Source organism: Citrus clementina, unplaced genomic scaffold, assembly GCF_000493195.1.
Source record: "Citrus clementina cultivar Clemenules unplaced genomic scaffold, Citrus_clementina_v1.0 scaffold_5, whole genome shotgun sequence".
NCBI lineage: Eukaryota > Viridiplantae > Streptophyta > Magnoliopsida > Sapindales > Rutaceae > Citrus > Citrus x clementina.
In genome coordinates this window covers 33,873,665-33,892,605 of record NW_006262201.1, presented here as the reverse complement: position 1 = coordinate 33,892,605, position 18,941 = coordinate 33,873,665, and the positions used below count along the sequence as shown (strand labels likewise).

At 34.0% G+C, this 18,941-nt stretch overlaps 3 protein-coding genes across 7 annotated transcripts; 2 read left to right on the top strand and 1 right to left on the bottom strand.

Annotated features, from left to right (window-relative positions):
* Nucleotides 1-1,432: 1,432 nt before the first annotated feature.
* LOC18040997 (putative exopolyphosphatase) lies at nt 1,433-6,054 on the bottom strand. Of its 4 annotated transcripts, XR_002905617.1 has the most exons (8): nt 4,841-6,054; nt 4,180-4,353; nt 3,885-3,926; nt 3,706-3,786; nt 3,473-3,592; nt 2,813-2,920; nt 2,404-2,583; nt 1,433-2,318 (listed from the first exon to the last, which is right to left on the bottom strand). XR_002905617.1 is itself a non-coding variant. In XM_024185048.1 (7 exons), exons 1-7 carry the CDS (start codon nt 5,951-5,953, stop codon nt 2,488-2,490), a joined length of 1,734 nt encoding a protein of 577 aa, XP_024040816.1. In that variant the 5' UTR covers nt 5,954-6,054; the 3' UTR covers nt 1,433-2,487. The 4 variants fall into 4 exon arrangements, 3 of the variants coding, with proteins under 3 accessions (XP_024040816.1, XP_006433506.1, XP_006433504.2); XM_024185048.1 differs by having other exon boundaries at nt 1,433-2,583; XM_006433443.2 differs by having other exon boundaries at nt 1,433-2,583; nt 2,813-2,917.
* A 4,409-nt stretch (nt 6,055-10,463) lies between these two features.
* LOC18040996 (calmodulin-binding protein 60 C) lies at nt 10,464-13,514 on the top strand. Of its 2 annotated transcripts, XM_024185126.1 has the most exons (9): nt 10,464-10,774; nt 10,877-10,952; nt 11,224-11,276; nt 11,441-11,934; nt 12,017-12,177; nt 12,256-12,450; nt 12,541-12,712; nt 12,800-13,021; nt 13,113-13,231. In XM_024185126.1, the coding sequence occupies exons 1-9, from the start codon at nt 10,680-10,682 to the stop codon at nt 13,145-13,147; spliced, it is 1,503 nt and encodes a 500-aa protein (XP_024040894.1). In that variant the 5' UTR covers nt 10,464-10,679; the 3' UTR covers nt 13,148-13,231. The 2 variants fall into 2 exon arrangements, with proteins under 2 accessions (XP_024040894.1, XP_006433503.1); XM_006433440.2 differs by having other exon boundaries at nt 12,800-13,514.
* A 2,140-nt stretch (nt 13,515-15,654) lies between these two features.
* LOC18042003 (dnaJ homolog subfamily B member 6) lies at nt 15,655-17,250 on the top strand. The gene is made up of 5 exons (XM_006433439.2): nt 15,655-16,111; nt 16,216-16,303; nt 16,422-16,492; nt 16,755-16,811; nt 16,901-17,250. Exons 1-5 carry the CDS (start codon nt 15,998-16,000, stop codon nt 17,048-17,050), a joined length of 480 nt encoding a protein of 159 aa, XP_006433502.1. The 5' UTR covers nt 15,655-15,997; the 3' UTR covers nt 17,051-17,250.
* Nucleotides 17,251-18,941: the final 1,691 nt, after the last annotated feature.

Genomic DNA, 18,941 nt, shown 5'->3' with positions numbered 1-18,941 from the left:
ATCTATTATTTTATAAAATTTATATTTTTGAATATTAATTTAATAATTAATTTATAATGTAAATTTGAAATTATAAAAATATTTAATAATTAAATAGATTAAAATAGAATTTTAATTTAATGTGGAATTAATAATGATTTTTAGTATAATTTATTATTTACATTATTAAAATTAATTTTTTATTACATTTATCACTTATTACTATAATTTTAATATTTATAAATTATTATATTAATTGAGTTATCAATATAATCAAATACTAAGTAATCACATGACCCCCCTTAGAATAATTTACTTTACAAAATTGAGATTAACTTGTGGGCTCAGGATAACTAAATCCTAATATTATTAAAAACACTAAACATAAGACTAGGATAAATTTTTTTTTAAAAAAAAAAAATTCAATCCCCACTTTTAATCCTTCAATGATTCACCGTGAAAAAGGTTAATTTGTCCTTTACAATTCATACCATGGATTGGAAACCATGCAATCAAATTCACGTGACTACCTTATCATATTAGATCACGTGATAAATTCACTTCTCTTATTGACAATCACTTTTTACCATGCAATCTGGTTACAGGCTGTTGAATCAAAATAAATTGAATAATGATATAGCCACAAATTCTTGTACAAACTTATTTTGTACAAACTGATGTGGCATGATAAGATTGGTTGAATTAAATATCACTTGGCCCACATGATTTGTTTTTATTAATTTATATTTTCATTTAACCAATGAATTAATGCCACGTCAGTTTGTACAAAATAAGTTTGTACAAGAGTTTGTGGCTGTATCATTACTCAAATAAATTAATCAAGTATACAAGTGTTAATTATTTTCTCAAGTTGATATGTCATTCCATACTCTTTAGATTTTTTATTGTCAATCTACAGAAATATCGCTCAATTTGGTTGTTATAAAAGCTGTATAAATTATTACAGAGTTAATTCTAAAAAAAAAAAATCATAACAAAAAATTTATTTAATTATGCTAGCCTGGTCCTAACTCATGATGTAATGTCAAATTTTACCCTTTAATTATTCATTGACAATAATTCATCTTTCCATCTTGTTTAGCCTACAATTTCACATCTCAATATTCCATCGTCCTGCCCAAATAGGAGGTTATTCTCACGCAGTCATTTATTCCTTAATCATGGCATGCTAGAATACTTACTATGTCTATAGTTCCCATCACAATTAGAAGTTGTTTGAATAATATGTACAATTAGTTTCAAAATTAAAAAAAGATTACCCAAAGACACAAGACAAAGCTACTCTTGGGCAAGCATATGAGATCATTCACTAGCCTATGGTTGGATTCTCATGAGGTATTATTGATGGAAGATGCCCATTATGATAAAATAAGATATGCATTCAATGCTAATACAAAAGGTTTCGAAATCTTTTTCAATTTTCACAACACAAATTATGGCAACCACCCAATTACTATTGGCCAGTCAACCTCCATTGCCATTGATGGCTGCTAATGTCATGCTAAAACCAGGTAGCACTTTCACAACACCACATGACTTTTCACGTCTATGCATCAAGTCTGGAAGTTTTGGAGGTGCCGTATGCTAAAGAAACTGCTGTATTTTTGGCTTTTTGGCTTTTACTTAAAGCAGAGCAAAGAAAAAAGCAGAAGTTGCATATACTATATCAAGAGTTCCATTGGAATCAGAAACCAGGAATTTCTAGCATATTAATCAATAATTATTACCACATGTGAATCTGCTTACCAAAGAATCACTACCTTCATGGTTTGAGGCCCATTTGAGCTAAGCTGGATCACCGTCCCGGTTTTCCTGAAGGCCTCCAAATAGTCTCAAGTATAGACATGGAGTCTCTATCCATCAACTATAATGGTGCAAAAGTTAACCTCCTTGTCTTCGCCTTCTGCAATCGCTGGATTGTCATCATAAACAACTTTGGAAAGTATCATTACATCAAATGTTGGGGACCGTGTTGATGAGTGTAGAGAATTTTCTCTCCAACTACACAATCTTCTCAAGGTTGTCCATATGTCGACGGTAAAAGGAGAACGAATTATATCACAGGCAGATTGTTAAGTAAGCTTTGAAAATTCATAAATCGGCAGACGGAAAGGGATCAAAATATCAACCAAAATAAAGTAAAGAATATTGAACCTCCAGGCCTTAGCTCACTTGGAATCTTGGCTCAACTTCTCTGAATTCCTAACTGAAGTTGAGAATTCATAACTGACGCTGTGGTACTTGGACAAGAACAAAGGTACTAAAAAAGTAAATGATAAGTACATTTACAAGGTCGAATAAGCACAAGCACATAAACCCTAGTGAAGATGATTGAAAAACAAAGGCATTAGAATGATGTTAGGCATCAACAAAACAACTGTGGTACTTGGACAAGAACAGTACCTATATATGCCTGGTACAATTCCATGCCAAAGCCATTAAAGTGGAAGCTGTTATAGGAGCAAACCTGTTGCTCTATAAAATTATTTACAAGTGATCAGCATCTCTTTCACAAGGAAATTTATCTTTCCGGTCATTTGAGCTGCTTGATGAACCCACAACCAACAATTCTTGCTTGAATATCTGAAGAGGTAAACTATATAAGTTGTTCACAATTTTCATCAAATAGGAATAAATTAAGAAGTCCGGTAAATAATTAGATAATTTAATGGAGAACCAATGCAAATTACAGAATGTATAAACAATGTACCTATTAGAATAAATGAAGAAACATATTGATCAAAATCTATGTTTACCGGAGAAAAAGAAAAGAACGAAAATTGTTATACTAGTGTCAGGTTGAAGAAATTACTTTTTTGAAGTGTTCTAATTCTTTCTCTAATTCTGCCTCAATGTTGTCCAGTGTGGGTTGTGAACTGCCAGGCAGATAAGGTTGATCCCTTGCTTCCTTGATTACCTGCTAGAAAGGGCTTTCAGGTCAATGTAAAAGGAGGGTGACCATCCTACGCAGCACCATAAGATTAAGTAAATGTCAACATGGAGAAGGCTACAGAGACTAGAAAGGAATTAAAATATTTTGAAGTCCTACTTAGTAACCACAAGAGAAAACTCATACAAACTACATGAGCCAGCAACTGATAAGTCAAAGTCCAATAATAGAATTTTTCTTCCAGTAATTTCTTAACATCTTCATTTATTCAGCACCACTGGAAGAATAATTTCCTATTATTTCCTTCATGTTTAATATAAATATGCTTATTATATAACCCAACAGAGAAACACAGAGTTGTTGCTCCTCTGAGCATTAATAGATTATAAGTTGGGTAAAAGCCTAATTTCAGCTGATAAAAGCCAATACACCAACACACTGTCCATAAATACTCTTCTCGTTTAACTTATCCCATTATTGAAAAATGGATCCTAGGAAAACAAATTAAACAAACAAATCCCATATTGAAAAAACCATCTCCCTAAGAATGGAAAACAAAAGGATATCAGACATAATGCGTACCAGTTTAAAACCTTCATAAGAATGGAAGAAGTCTACTCCTCGTAAATTCACACAATCATTCTGCTGTAATATAACTGATAAGCGGATGATTGCACAAAGTACTCTGAATTTCTGCTTTGCCTGGCAACAATACAAAAAATCAACAAAACACAAACCTCAGAAGTTCAAGCATAATAGATTTTCTACAGCAATTATTTGGATGACCAAATTCGCAGAGCATATGGATAAGTTACCTGCTCAGGAAACTCCTCTAAGAAAGCATGATGCGACCTTGGGAACTTTTTCCTGTGAAATCTTGTCAGCAGAGCTATTAGCTGCAGACATACCAAATGCTTATTAGCATAGAAAAACATGCTTAATATGCAAAATTACGACCAAAAACCAATCAATGTTCAATAGGCAGAAAACATACCTTGATTTCGTCAGTACTATATCCATAAAGATGGTCACCATTCTATTAAAGAAAAAAGATCAAGATGGGCAGGAAAAAAGATTCAACAAGAATGGATTAAGAAATTTCATCATTGATTGACAGAAGTTTGAAAGTATATAATCAAATTGTGTTCCTGGTGATCAGGACCTATTAAATGACTACTTTAATATTAAATGACTACTTTAATAGCCAATTTTATATACCACATATCATGAATGTTCCAAGAACATTCTCCAAAGGACGAACATAACATAGAAAGAAAAAGCACTCATACCATAATGATGTGACAAGACTGCTTATGATAACCCTTTTTACTGGTGAAGTGCCCTATATTGTGAAGCAAGCAAGCAGCTTCAAGGTATTCAAGATCCTTGTCCTCGAATGAGGCAATAAGTTTTACTTGATTGTTGTAAAGCTTATCACATTTTCTTAAACCTTCAAATATATCCTGCAGCAATCGTTGTGCCTAGCTTGTCAGACTGTACAAATAATATTAGCTGTAATTCAATTCAAATGCAGACACAATTAGCAGGACATTGTGCTTTTATCACGTCCTGCAACTTCAAACAACAATCCAATACAACAGGTGGTATCATATGACAGCAACAAAGATGAAACAAGGGCTGCTATTCACTTATGTGCAAAAATGGTGTCTTAAATCGACAATCAAATTAAAATTATGGTGTCATGCAACAGCAACCAATGTGACACAAAGGGTGCCATTAAATTATCGAAAAATGAACGGAAGTTGAGAACAAATTCAAGCATAATTCTCTAGAATAGAAACTACCACAACATCAACCGACAGTTGTTGCATCAACCTGGCGATTAGAGTTTCTATAGCTAAAACATGAATTTCTTTAACCATCATGATATAATTATGCTAAAACGAACACCTTACTGACGAAAAAGGACAGATCAAAATTTCAAGCTACCTTTGCAATGCTAGCACATTGAGCACCAGCTTTTACCCTCTTCTTATTGTTAAACCTCATTGCAAGCCTCACAACAGACCGCCACCTAGCATTTGCATTCAAATCATACCCATCAAAAACCTTAGCCAAACTATCAGCAACAATACCCTCTCCCAATCCATACCCAGAAACCTCCATTTCTTCAATCCCAAGCAACTCAAAAATCTCATCCAACAACACAGCACCTGCAACGATAAACTCTGATCTCCTCTTAAAAAACCTCTCCCTCCTTACCCTCTCAACTTCTCCATCTCCTCCACAACACAACCTCTCAACAATGCCCTTCAGTTCCCCTCTACTCAACCTCCAATCCCTCTTACAACCCCCAAAATCACCCACATTATCAACAAAATCTCGATCATAACCACTAACCACAGCCTTCTCAATCGCTCTAATGGTACCAGAAGAACCCACAGCCACCTCAAAACCACCCTCCTTCACTTTCTCAACCAACCCAAATTCCAAAATCACCATCCTAACATACTCCCTCATTTTCAAAACTTCCTCAAAATTCCCACTACAAGTCCCAAACTTTTCACTCAGACTCACATGCCCCAGATTCACTGACTCACAAAACACAACCTTTCCTCTCTTCCCAATCACAAACTCAGTGGACCCACCACCAATGTCAACACTCAAAACCAACCTATCAAACACAGGCAAGAACTGAAGCACACCCATGTAAACGAACTTAGCCTCTTGCTCCCCAGTCAACACATCAACTTCAAAACCAACTTTTTCCCTAACACGCTCAACAAACTCATCTTTGTTCTCAGCTGCACGCACTGCTGCCGTTGCAACAGCACGTGTGTGGTCTCTGCTTATGTTGTGGGACTGAATTATGTCTCTGAACATTAGTAACGACTCAACGGAGCGAGCCTGTGATTGAGTGGAGATTGAACACGAGGAAGACAAGTCACGGCCTAGAATCACGGGCTGTTTGAGAGTGTCTATTGTCAGGAATTTGCCATTTGGGTAAGCTCTAATGATCAAAAGCTTGAAAGAACTTGTGCCCATGTCAATGGATGCAAAAAGCGTTTGAGGGATTTGCATATACGAAGTATTTGTGGCCATTTTAATCAGTGATGGAGATTGTAACGATAATCTGAAAACGGAAACCGGTGATTAGCGGCGGTGACCGGTGAGCCGATGAGATCAATTTATTTTTTTAATATTTTTTCCCTTTCTAACAAATTGCAAGTGAAAAAAAAAATTCAATTTTTGGATATTAACATTTAAGTCCCTATATTTTAGAAAAAATCACAAGGAAGGATACGGTTTAATTTTTTCAAGCGGTCGGTGGTGATAGCTGACTTTAGAGTTTAGATCCATCACGGCGCCCAGCCCAATGGTACTTTATTAGCTGTAGTATCTGATACGACGTAATAACTTTTTTGTAGTAGTCATGAGTTGATGTTCGTCACGTGTTTCTTAATTTTTATTTTTTATTTTTTTGGGAACAGTGAGAAATTACGAATTGCGTCTTCAGTCTTTGGAAAATGATACTTACCCGAGTCAAACCCCAAAATTAACCCAAACGACACCGTTTCAATTTTTTTTTTTTTTGTGTTTCAATCTCATTAAAACGACGTTATTTTGGCTTAGTTAAGGCAAAATCAACAGCAGCCCCAAATTGTCTTCTCTTCCTCTTCGTCTCACAACCTCTGGTGTTGTATTTCTCTTCCTCTTCATTTCACAGTTCACAGCCACCACCATTGACAACCACCACCGACAGGCACTAGCAGCTACCATCACGCATACCCAGTCATAGGCACCACCACCACCGACAACCATCACACTTGACAACCACCATTACACGTACCCAGCCATCGTCACCACCACCACCGACAACCATCATAGCAAAAAAAAAAAATTATTTATACACAATAATTCTTTCCAACCACAGACCCTGCAATGTCTCTCTTGGTTTTGGAAAAAGAAAAAATATGTGCTTTGAGAATATTATCTTTGGATTTTTTAACTAAAAAAAGGTTGTGTTCGGGGACCAAAATTATAATTACCCATAATTGTTGTAATATTTTCCATCAGAATTATTAAAAACACATCTCAACCTTAGACTTTACTTCTGAAAACGATGCAAAAGTGAAGGCAAAAGCAGATTTTAAAAACCTAGCCAAGCTACATGATTTAAGTGCATTCATTTACTTGATCTGTCGTTTGCAGAAGTAGCGTCTTTGTGATGCATCGTTTTCAGAAGCAGATTTGGAGGAATTAGAGGAGGCTGTGAAGGAAGATAACAATGCTTTGTACTTGGGAAGAAAAAAGAACAAAATGAAAAAAGAGAGATAAATGAAGAAGCCGGTGTTTAATTTTAAAATAAAATAAAAATTAATTGTCAAAACGGCGTCGTTTTAAAATCTTCGGGGTTTGATCCGGGACAAATAGCAAAATTCTTAGTCTTTACATATACATTTATTATTTATTAATATTAGAGACATGCATGCTAATATAGCATATGCTATTACTTTCATTTTTTTTTATTTTATTGTTTTATGAAACAATTTAAAAAATAAAATAAAATGAAGGTACGATAGATGTAAGTCAAGAATTTCAATCACCATAAAATTTTTACAAAATAATATTGTTAGGCATTAAAAAAATTATTATAACAAAGTTATTTATTTATCAATAAATGAATAAGTTATCAATTTATTGATAAATGAATCTTATTAATTTATAAAGATATTTTTTGTTTTAAGAAGAGTTTTGTTGATAAAAGTACATACTCGTCTATACAGGTGCACAAATTATGTTTCCCATAAGTCAACAATACCTACTCAACGACTAGTCGACTACTGTCCATAGTGCTAGATTATCGATATTCTAATACAATATCTGTTATAACAGCTATTGGATATATACATCATTTTTTTTTTTTTGAGAAATACATCAATTTGTTAAAATGCCTACATTTGGAATATGCTGGAAAGAAAGAAAGAAAATAAAATGCCAAATGTAGTGCATGCTATGCACAAAATTAAGGACGTGGTTCAGTTTAATTTAGGGACAATAAGAAAATTAGATGCATATTTTGAAAAGAGTTCAATTCAAATAATTGAAGTTGGAAAAAAAAATCTTAATGTTATGAATTATACATTTTATTCATTATTAATTTTTGTATTTGATTAGTTATTAATTTATATTTTATTTGGACACTAAATGTTTTTAATTTAATACACTAACCCACATGAGAACCGAAAGATTTTATTATTTAATCAAGATTATTAATTTGTCAAATATTTATTTATCGAGATTTTATTGTAATAATATGCAAATTCTTAGTAACCTTAATTTGTCCATCTTAGTTTACAAAATGAGAAGTGATTCAATTTTTTTTTCCTTTCCAACAAATTGCAAGTGAAAAAAAAAATTCAATTTTTGGATATTAACATTTAAGTCCCTACATTTAGAAAAAATCACAAGGAAGGATACGGTTTAATTTTTTCAAGCGGTCGGTGGTGATAGCTGACTTTAGAGTTTAGATCCATCACGCCGCCCAGCCCAATGGTACTTCATTAGCTGCGGTATCTGATACGACGTAATAACCTTTTTGTAACAGTCATGAGTTGTTGTTCGTCACGTGTTTCTTATTTTTTTTTTAAATTTTTAATTTTTTGGGAACAGTCACCTATAAGTATGCCCACATTTGGAATATGCTGGAAAGAAAGCCATTCCGAAAAAAAAAAATACCAAATGTAGTGCATGCTCTGCACAAAATTAAGGACGCGGTTCAGTTTAATTTAGGGACAATAAAAAAATTAGATGCATATTTTGTAAAGAGTTGAATTCAAATAATTAAAGTTGGAAAAAAAAAATTAATGTTATGATTTTATATTTGATTCATTATTAATTTTTATACTTGATTAGTTATTAATTTATATTTTATTTGGATCCTAATTTTTTTAAAAAAAATTATTGTTTTATACACTTAACGAAATTATTAATTTAATACACTAACCCACATGAGAACCGAAAGATTTTATTATTTAATCAAGATTATTAATTTATCGAGATTTTATTGTAATAATATGCAAATTCTTAGTAACCTTAATTTGTCTATCTTAGTTTACAAAATGAGAAGTGATTCAAATTAGAGCTTTCAATACAAAATTATATTATATAAGTACATATTTGACCTAAAATAAGTTTTGGGATTCTCCAATAGCTTATAACACATACGCATATAGTTTACCTAACATAACATAAGGGACTGTATAAGCTCCTGAGCAGCAGGCAACTAGCCTGGAAAAAAAAGGTCACAAAATGAATCTTTGAAGTTCCAGGAATTTTCCCAAATAAGGGAATTCTCCCGGAAAATCTACGCATGGAAAAACGGTAATCAAACAACAGAAATTGCTCAGAATCTGAACCCATGTCTCCTCTCCGACCGCTGGCCACTCACCACATAAATGAAACTATAAAAGCATCTCCAGAAAGATAACAAGCTTTAGTTTTTTTTTTTTTCTTTTTCACTTTTTGCTTGAAACAGAAAATACGAGTGAAGTTCTTCTTCGTTCAAAGGGGCCCGACATGGAAAGTGACGTGGTCTGGTTTGGTGGAAGCTTTGTAATTCATCATTATATTGTCTCCTTTTGAATATCACAAATTTAATGGTTTAGGTTAGGATTGATGATGGATTAGTTGGAAATTCAATGCCATAAATTTGAATTTTACACATACACACTTATACGTGAAGTAACGATAGATATTTTAAATTTTTTTTATCAAACAATATATCTTTTATTAAGAGGATAGTAATTATTTACTATATTCAAGTGAATTAGTTATAGTATCTCATCAATCAATTCATGAATAACACATTATTTAGAATAAATATATTACGAGTTACACAAATATACCTACGTTAAGATTCTGTTATTGATATACAAATTTTATTACTGTTCATGATTATTACAAGTTCGATGTTATACGTTTTTATTTTTTGTCCTGATTTATACAAGTCTATGTTATCGATACCACTATTGAAATCGTACATCATAATACAGTAACTAATGCTTGTTTTTCTAACTATTATGAACCATCTTCAACGTAGCCGTCAAAGAATTTGTCAGGAAATTCACATTCAACACTCGTAAAATCATATTTTATAATAAAATAATAACACAATAAAATGCAAGATGGGTGTTCAAATATGGGATCCGCGTTAATGCAGAAATTTTATTTTTGTGCTCTTAATTTTCCACCAACCTTCTTTATGATAATCAAGTCAGTCACGCGTCAAGTCTTTTTTTTCAAATCAATCTTTTGAATTCTTTTTTTTTTTTTTTTTTAATTTTGTTAGTTTTCTTGTACAAAACAACAACACATGTAATCAAGTTCATCGTTTGGTGTGATCTCATCGTTTGTTTTTCTTTAAAGTGTATTTTGTACCTTTCAAATCATTACGCGGTTAGTTCGTTATCATGGAATTCAACGACCAGAAAGATTCTCAAAGTTCTTGTCATTATTTTTTTGTTTTATTTTAGGTGCTTTTATTGTAGTGACAAGTACAAAGTTGCTAGTATACTTTATTAGCATGCTAACATGCATACAAATCTTCTATCTTGTGTGTTCTTTATCATCTTCAGGCTTCAGCGTCAATATAATCTTGACTTTTTGTGCATAGCGCGTTTTATTATTTTTGCAGTGTTGTTTTAATTTCAAATGAAGCTTCCCAGTTGCTTCCCATCCATTAGTCAATGCCAATTGCTATATTTATAGGCAGCAGGTTAAGTAGTTTCGAGTTAAATTGTGCCGTGGAATTTGTTGAGAAAGTTTAATGTCGCAATCTAAAATGGTGCCGAAGAGGCCTTTTGATGATGACGGGTTCGGAGTTCTGGTTCCGGAGCCCAGGAAGAGACCTACTCTTAAGAAGTAATTTGCTTAATTTTGTTTCGTTTGAGTTGAAAGATTAGATTGTTTCTGTGTTTGTAGTAGCTGGTTTCTGATTCTGGGTTTTATGCGTTCTTGTTGCAGGGTCGTTGATGATGTAATGAAGGGGAACTGGCAGAATAAAATGGTAGCCTCGCTTGAACCTTGTATTCGCAGTGTGGTAAGATGATAAAAATCCATCCTGTTGATTTTGTTCAAATGAATTTGCTTTTGATTCTGTTCAGCTTGATTAAAGTTCAAGGCATGAGTTCAGTTTTGCTTGGTGATTGGCAGCATGGGCTTAACAGGATGATAATAGCAGCATTAGAGATGAACTAATAACTTGGTTATCTGATGCTGTTAATATAATGAGTCTGAGCTTTTTTTGTGTCTCTAAAGAAATTATTTCCTATAAGTTCTTAGCCTTGAACCACTTAAAAATCTTTTGTTAGGTGCGAGAGGAGTTGGAACGCGTGTTGCTGCCCCGCTTTCACCCCGGTGCAAGGTGAGTTCTTTGTTAATTGCTTCCTAAAGTCTGATGAATCACGTATTCATCCGGCTCTAAGTTAATTCGTTGTGCCTAATTCCCTTTAATGGGAGGGGTGCATAATTTGCACAAATTTCTGTGGAGGGTCTGATTTTGTTTCCCGTGTTGGCCTTTGCTTGCAGATCCTCGTTTAACCAAGCTGAGACATCTGAAGGAAGAGGCCTGCAGTTGCTTTTTGTTAATAAACTGCCTTGTCCAATCTACACCGGCAGCAGAATAGAAGCTGAGGATGGTGGGCCGGTTAAGATAGTGCTGGTAGATCCTATCAGCAAGACCAGAGTAACGTCTGGCCCCTACTCTTCGATGAAGGTCGAGATCCTTGTCCTTGATGGTGATTTTGGTTCTGATGACCATGAAAATTGGACTGAAAGGGAGTTCCTAGAGAAAATTGTTCGCGAAAGAGAAGGTAAACGCCCACTAGTCACAGGGGAGCTGCATATTACATTAAAAGATGGAGTTGGAATTCTCAGTGACATAGTTTTCACTGATAATAGTAGCTGGATAAGATGTCGAAAGTTCAGGCTAGGAGCCAGAGTTCTGCAAAAAGGCTGTAGAGAAGCGAGGATCAAGGAAGCTAAAAGTGAAGCTTTTGTGGTGAAGGATCATCGCGGAGAATGTAAGTTTCAAAGCTTAATGAACCTTTGTTGTTGTTTAGTGGCTAACCTTTGAAGACTGACTCGTGAAAATGTTCACTGCAGTGAACAAGAAACATTATCCTCCATCCTTGGATGATGATATATGGCGCTTGGAGAAGATAGCCAAAGACGGCAAATACCATGAACGGTTGGCTAAAAAGGGAGTTTATAACGTGAAGGATTTCTTGCGTATGCATACTACCGATCCTGGGTCACTACGCAAAGTAAGAGTTACCTCATAGCTAACTGAGGCTATTTATGCACAGTGATGTTTCTGATTCAACCTTAATTGTGGGCTGCAGATAATTAGTGCCTCAAACAAAACATGGGAAACAATAGTGGAACATGCTGCTACTTGCGTCGTAAATGATGGGAAGTTGTATGCTTTTACCGGAGATGGAATTATTCTCTTACTTAATTCCATATACAAGCTTGTAGCAGTAACATTTGATGGTGAAAATTGTGTGCATCCGAATGATCTTGCCTTCCCTCAGAAGGTAAGTATTTCACTTCCAGAAACTAACCTTTTTCGTTGCAAACACCATCAGATTTGGAGGCTAAACAACTTACCCGTCTTCATATGACAGATTTCAGTGGAAAATCTAAAGAGGGTAGCTTATAAAAATGTGAATCAATTCGTCCTAATTGATGCACGCGCCAATTTTGGCCCTTTAATGCCCTCACCAAATCTGCAAGATGAAGCACTTAGTAGTCCAACTTCAATTCTGCAGAATCATGAGTTCCCAGTCGCCCATCAAGGTATATAAGTTTTAGATTCTATAGATTTACCAAAGAAATACATTTGCAGAAGCCATAAGTTTTTTCTTTTTTTTTTTTTCCTTTCAGAAGTGCAATTCGGTTTAGACCATGCGTCAACTTCGACATCTTACAGCCAAGAAGCAGTAGCAGATGACCATCAGTCTCATCCCATCCAAAACAGCCTTACAGTGGGTGATTTTCCCCCGGTACCCGGCAACGGCGGCGGAGGAAACAATTGGTGCCCCAGTTGTCCACAATTGGTGCCAAGCAATCACTTAGCAGTTGAAATGCCTCAGCTTCAGATGCCAGGTTGGTCTCCCTGTAATGCAATATGGGAGCAAAGCAATGGCATTTTTTTTGCTCCAAGCAGTGACTCGAATTTTGGTGTACATATTTCCAGAATTGGGAAACCAAAAGCAGCCTGGTGCAAGATAAGAGCTGCTGTCATATTGGAATCAGTGAGGAGAGATTTGGCTGCTAGAAGAATGGCCTCAAGGCCTTTCTATATAAATATGAATACTAGGCTCTAACATTTAAGCCTCAAGAAACTGCACACGTGATGGTGTTGAAACTGTACAATAATCAGATGCAGTACCACCCACCATCGCCCCCCCTAAATCATCACTCCTTTATAAGTTGTGCTAGTTTAATTTTGTATCTAGTTTTGCTTCCTTGCAATTTCTTTTCCATTTTCCAGTTCTTGCTATCAGGAGATACAAAACTATAAGTTTCTCCTCGATGTGTTAGGTTTAGTTTCCTTTCAGAATTTCCTGCTTTCTAAACTAGTGAAGCAATGATCAGCCGCTGTACATAGTTTTCAAATAATCAAAGAAATGGTTATGATTTATTTATTTTATTTATTTTTTGATGGTACATAAATGTAAACCAATTCTCTCTCACAATTTTAAACATAAAGAAATTGCAAGAAAGCAATTGGAAAAATATTAGATTTAGCATTCGAAACATAAAGTATTGTTAAGATTAAATTGTTGTCATTATCAATTCTATTGGAAGCAATTGGGATCCTTGATTCGTGTGATGCCCAAAAAGATGTGAGACGAAGGATTTTTGTTTTAAAAGTGAGAATTGAAACGTCAGCCATCCAATGTGCCGGGAAATTAATTAATTCCTGATAAGTTTGCTTAATTTGATTGGAGGACTTGGAATCTCATCTCTTAATTACTTATGAGGAGTCAAACAAACATTTTAATGGCCTCCTTTTTCACCTTTAGTTAACATCTTCTTTAGCAATCATAAAGGAGAGATATTTCTTGAAAATTCATTAGCCATCCATAATCAAATCTTTTGCTTAGATTTGGGACTTAACTGGTTAGAGAATCAACCCCCATCAACACATTTTAATAAATTAAATTTTTTTTACAGTAATGCTATACATCTCAAATTTTTTATTTTAAAAAATTATCTTAAATGATGTGTCATTAATTGAGTAATTGATAATTTTTTATAAGATCTAAGTGAATTAATTATATTATCTCAGCAACCAATTGATAAATGACACATTATTTATAATAATTTTTTGGAATAAAAAATTTAGGATGTGTAGCATTACTATTTTTTTAATATTAAAAACTGTTTTATGCCCTTGGAATTAATGAATTATAGTTGGTGATTGGTTTTTGGGTTTTAGTTTTGTTCACCAAAATAAAATAAATAAGGTGTGGTTGAGTGGTTTGCATTTGCATCTTAATTGTTATTATTATTATTTTTAAACCAAAGCTGTTTTACGTAAAAAACGAAAAAAAAAAAACTTCTCTTCACTACCCTCAGCTTTTAGAAATCATGAACTTATCCCAAAGTTTTAAAGATCATCACCACAAAAATCCCCAGTAGCATTTTTTATCCTCATTATGATGTTCCAATATCTATTTTCAATAATCATAAACATGAAACAGCAATTGGCAACACAGAAAAATGAGGGCTCTTTGATTCATGATTCGAAAGTAGTTTTAAAAAGAGTAATGATACAGCCACAAATTCTTGTACAAACTTATTTTGTACAAATTGATATGGCATGATAAGATTGATTGAATTAAATATCACTTAGCCCACATGATTTGTTTTTATTAATTTATATTTTCATTCAACCAATGAATTAATGCCACGTCAGTTTGTACAAAATATATTTGTACAAGAGTTTGTGACTGTATTATTACTCTTTTAAAAATTAGAATAAAATTCAAATTGAGGTAATGACGGCGTAAATTAAACTTGTAAAAGATGAAAATTAAAGGGGTAAAAAAAGACTATTTGATTGTAAGAACTTATGAGAAAAAGAAAAGGAAAAAAAAAACGAAAATTGAACCTTAAGAATATCTAAAATGAAGTGATGCGCATGTTAGTGTAAAATAGGTCTATTCATAGTAATATAATAATACTATTTATAACTTTTTAAATGTCAATTGGCTCAAAAAATCAGTACATTACCAAATACGTTGTATCTTCCATGCAAGGTGCCAAGTGCCAACTTACAATTGCTTCCACAATATTGGCTTCAACAAATACACCGTACAATCTCAAATAGAATGATTAAAATAAAATTCGAAAAATATATTTTTCCAATAAATAATAATGCATCTTACTCGAATGTTTCTCTTATAATTTCAAATACGATATACTTTTTTATTTTATTTTTTGGGTTATACACAAGCCTTTAGTGATTAAATAAACATGCTTTAATTAATTAAGATTATCTTGAAATATGAGCATTTCTGAGTTTTTTTCTTTAAGCTTTTAATGAATATTAATTCGAAAACAAAATATTTTTCAAAAAAAAATTATTAATAAATATTAATTTTCTAACTCACCACCCCTTCAGTAGACGATCTAAAACAAAACGCTAACGTGTCACACCCACATTGCCCGATCAGAATAGTGGCAATCCACGTAAATTTTCTCAAAGTCCAATGCCATATCCCTAATCTCCTAAAAAATATCTAGCCTCCGGGCTCAAATCTCTCGAAGTTTCCTCCTTCGTATCTCTTCTGCTCCCCTAAGATATTTTCGTCTCTCTTCCCTTCATCACCCGTACAGTCGTCAATAATCCCCTTTTAAGTCTCTAAACGCAACACATACCCAGGAGGTGAGAAGGATTAAAAAAAAAAAACAATTAAAAAAAAGGAGAAACCAAAAAATTCCTTTATTTTTCTCTGCTTTATCAATCCTCCAAATGCTCTCTTCATAACAGTTTGTTTCCGTTTCTTCATATGATTTTATCTTGACAAGCATATTACATCCTTATTGCTGTTTTCTTTTTTGGTTGCTGTGATGGATGGAGGAGGAGGATCCAACGGCGGATCTTTGAGCTACTACGCGATTCTTGGGATTCGCAAGGACGCCTCCTTCTCTGACATTCGCTCCGCTTATCACAAGCTCGCCATGGTAACAATTTTAACTTCTTTCCATAAATCGACGTCGCTTTTTTTTCTCGTCAGAAGTTTTCCGATCGGTTAAAATTGTTTTTTTTTCTTGTGGTAATTATGAAGAAATGGCATCCGGATAGGAGTGCGAAGAACCCGGGAGTGGCCGGGGAAGCCAAACGCCGGTTTCAGCAAATTCAAGAAGCTTACTCCGGTAAAGTTATCGAAACTTGTATCTTGACGCCGTTGAATTCTTCATTTATTTGTTATTTTTTTAAAGCTTTTACTGTGTTCCGATTGACGGCGTTAAAACTTCCGTTTGATTTTGTTAGTCCTCTCGGATGAGAACAAGAGGTCAATGTACGATGCTGGACTTTATGATCCCCTTGAGGAAGAAGATGAGGTACCTCCAAAAATATCTTCTTTTTGTGCTATTACGGCGTCGTATTGCATGATTAGAATTTAGCAAGTAGGAACGCTACTAAATGACACGCCGGGTTTCGAGAGTACTCCGTGAATTCTTATGCTGGTAAAACGATGTCGTGTTTTTTTCCATTGGACCAAATCACGGCATCGCTTTGTCCCGTAGAAGTATCTTCGTTAATTTTCGATATTTGCATTAATTACTTTCAAGTTACCCAACTCTGTGAAATTTTGCAAAACAGGACTTCTATGGTTTTATGCAAGAGATGGTCTCCATGATGAATAATGTTAAAGACGAGGTATGTCCTTGCCCTTCTTACCTTTTCAGCACCATTAGTGAGGGTATAAGTGTAATTGCAAATTCTCAGCCGGTTGATTAATCTTCCAGGGGGACAGTTTTGAGGACCTCCAAAGGACGTTCGTGGAAATGGTGGATGGGATGAGCTTCGACTTTAATTATGATCCTACGGATGCGCAAAAAGCACGTGTCAACACATCAAAGGGTAAAGCGGCCAAGCGCGGTACTTCTCGTTGCTGACAATCGCTCTGGATCATCTCTGATCATTCAAGCTAATGATGATGTTGTTTATCAATTCCCCCCATTTTGTTCTAATCTTCAAATTAATCCCCATGTTGGGGGTGGGTAGTTTAAGAAATTTTTTTTTTTTTTTTAATCTCGGGGGTGTTAGCATTTGGACCGTGATATTTTCTTTATAAATAAAATCTCTTTTATTTAAATGATGTGTTATGTTTATGCTATAACTGGGTCGCTTTATTGACAATTATCATGGAGAAATTGCATATGAATGCTGTTGATGCTGGTGCCGATTGACAGTTGTACCTCATGCACAATCAGGCAGGTGTGGCCCGTTATGCGTTTAACTCATAAAGACCACGTGTCATTGACTGGCCCAAAATTTCTGCTGGATCCGATGTTTGTCATCAATTAAGAGACTGACACGTTTGATGATACCAACAAATATTTCATATTTCTGCTGGCTCGTAGCCCATTGGCACAGCCCTCGTACAAGGTTTGCGTGTGAAGCTTGAGTGTACGGGTTTGATTCGACTTCTGTTATGATAGAATTAAATATGGATAAAATTATCTTTTTATAATCTAAGATTAATAGATATTCTTTTAGTATTATGTAAAGTAGGAATGGTAAAAGGTCGGGTCGGGTTCGGACTTGACCAAGCCCAATCCGATCCGATCAAAATAAAATTAAAACCCGATTCTATAAAAGTCCAAACGAATTGGGTCTGACCTGACCTAAATCGGACCAACATCGGGTCGGGCCTAACCCGACACTATCGATTGTAATTAAAATTAATTTAAACAAAAAATAATAATAAATCAATTTTAATCCGTAAAACGTAAACTTTTTTTTTTTTTGCCGAAAACTTGCCTTGCAAAATGTGAAATCATTACCGTTGTCCATCTCTCCAAGTCTTTCAGTGTTCACAACAACCAATTTTGAAGCCGAAGCATCAATAGTTTAGGTTTTAATATTGGTATTTTAGAATATCTACATCAATCTCTGATCAAATTCAAAAGTCAAAAGTCAAAATAGAGAGAGTTCATAAATGATTCATTTGTAATATAATTTGGTTATATTTTACTTATTACTATTTGTAATTTTATGCTTATATGACAATTGGATAATATAATTTTATTTCCACCTACTTAATTAACAATTCAATTGAATTGGAATTTCATGCTCTTAGTGATGTAGATCTTTAATTTTTTTATTTTATTTTTCTTGTCTGAACCTCAGCAGAATATAATTAAAATCCAAGAAGAATGGAAAAAATAACAAACAATATATATATATATATATATGATGTATGTATGTATGTATAAATGCCATTACTAATTTATTACCTTGAGATGAAAATTCGAATGTCAATCATGCCACAAAATACTCTAAAATATTTCTATATACTAATTTAAATAATTTGATATTAAATACTCACTAAAACTTAAATTAATTTTAATTCTAATTTCCTCAACTAATTCCACAACCATTTCAAACATAATCTTTTTTGTGTGAGTGTGTTAGTTTTTTTTTTTTTTTTAAATAGGGTCGGGTTGGCTTTAAGCCCGACCCTAAACCCGAAAATTCGGGCCAAAGCCCTAAAAATTAGGGTTGGGTTAGTCGGGCCAAAAATAGGGTCGGACTAAATTGTCAAGCCTAATATAAAGGATCCGCCTAAAAATTTGTTTAATTATAAATTTCAGTATAATTATTAATATAATTTTGATAATATACGAGTGTATCGGGGAAAAAAAAAACAGAATTTTCACGGGATGAAGATACAAGTCTATGGCAGCAATAATTGGTGGGGGCCTAGTAATAGCATCTAATACTCAACTCCCTCTTGGGTTGGATAACTTGAATTTAGTGTAGGTTTGGCATGGGTATGTATGT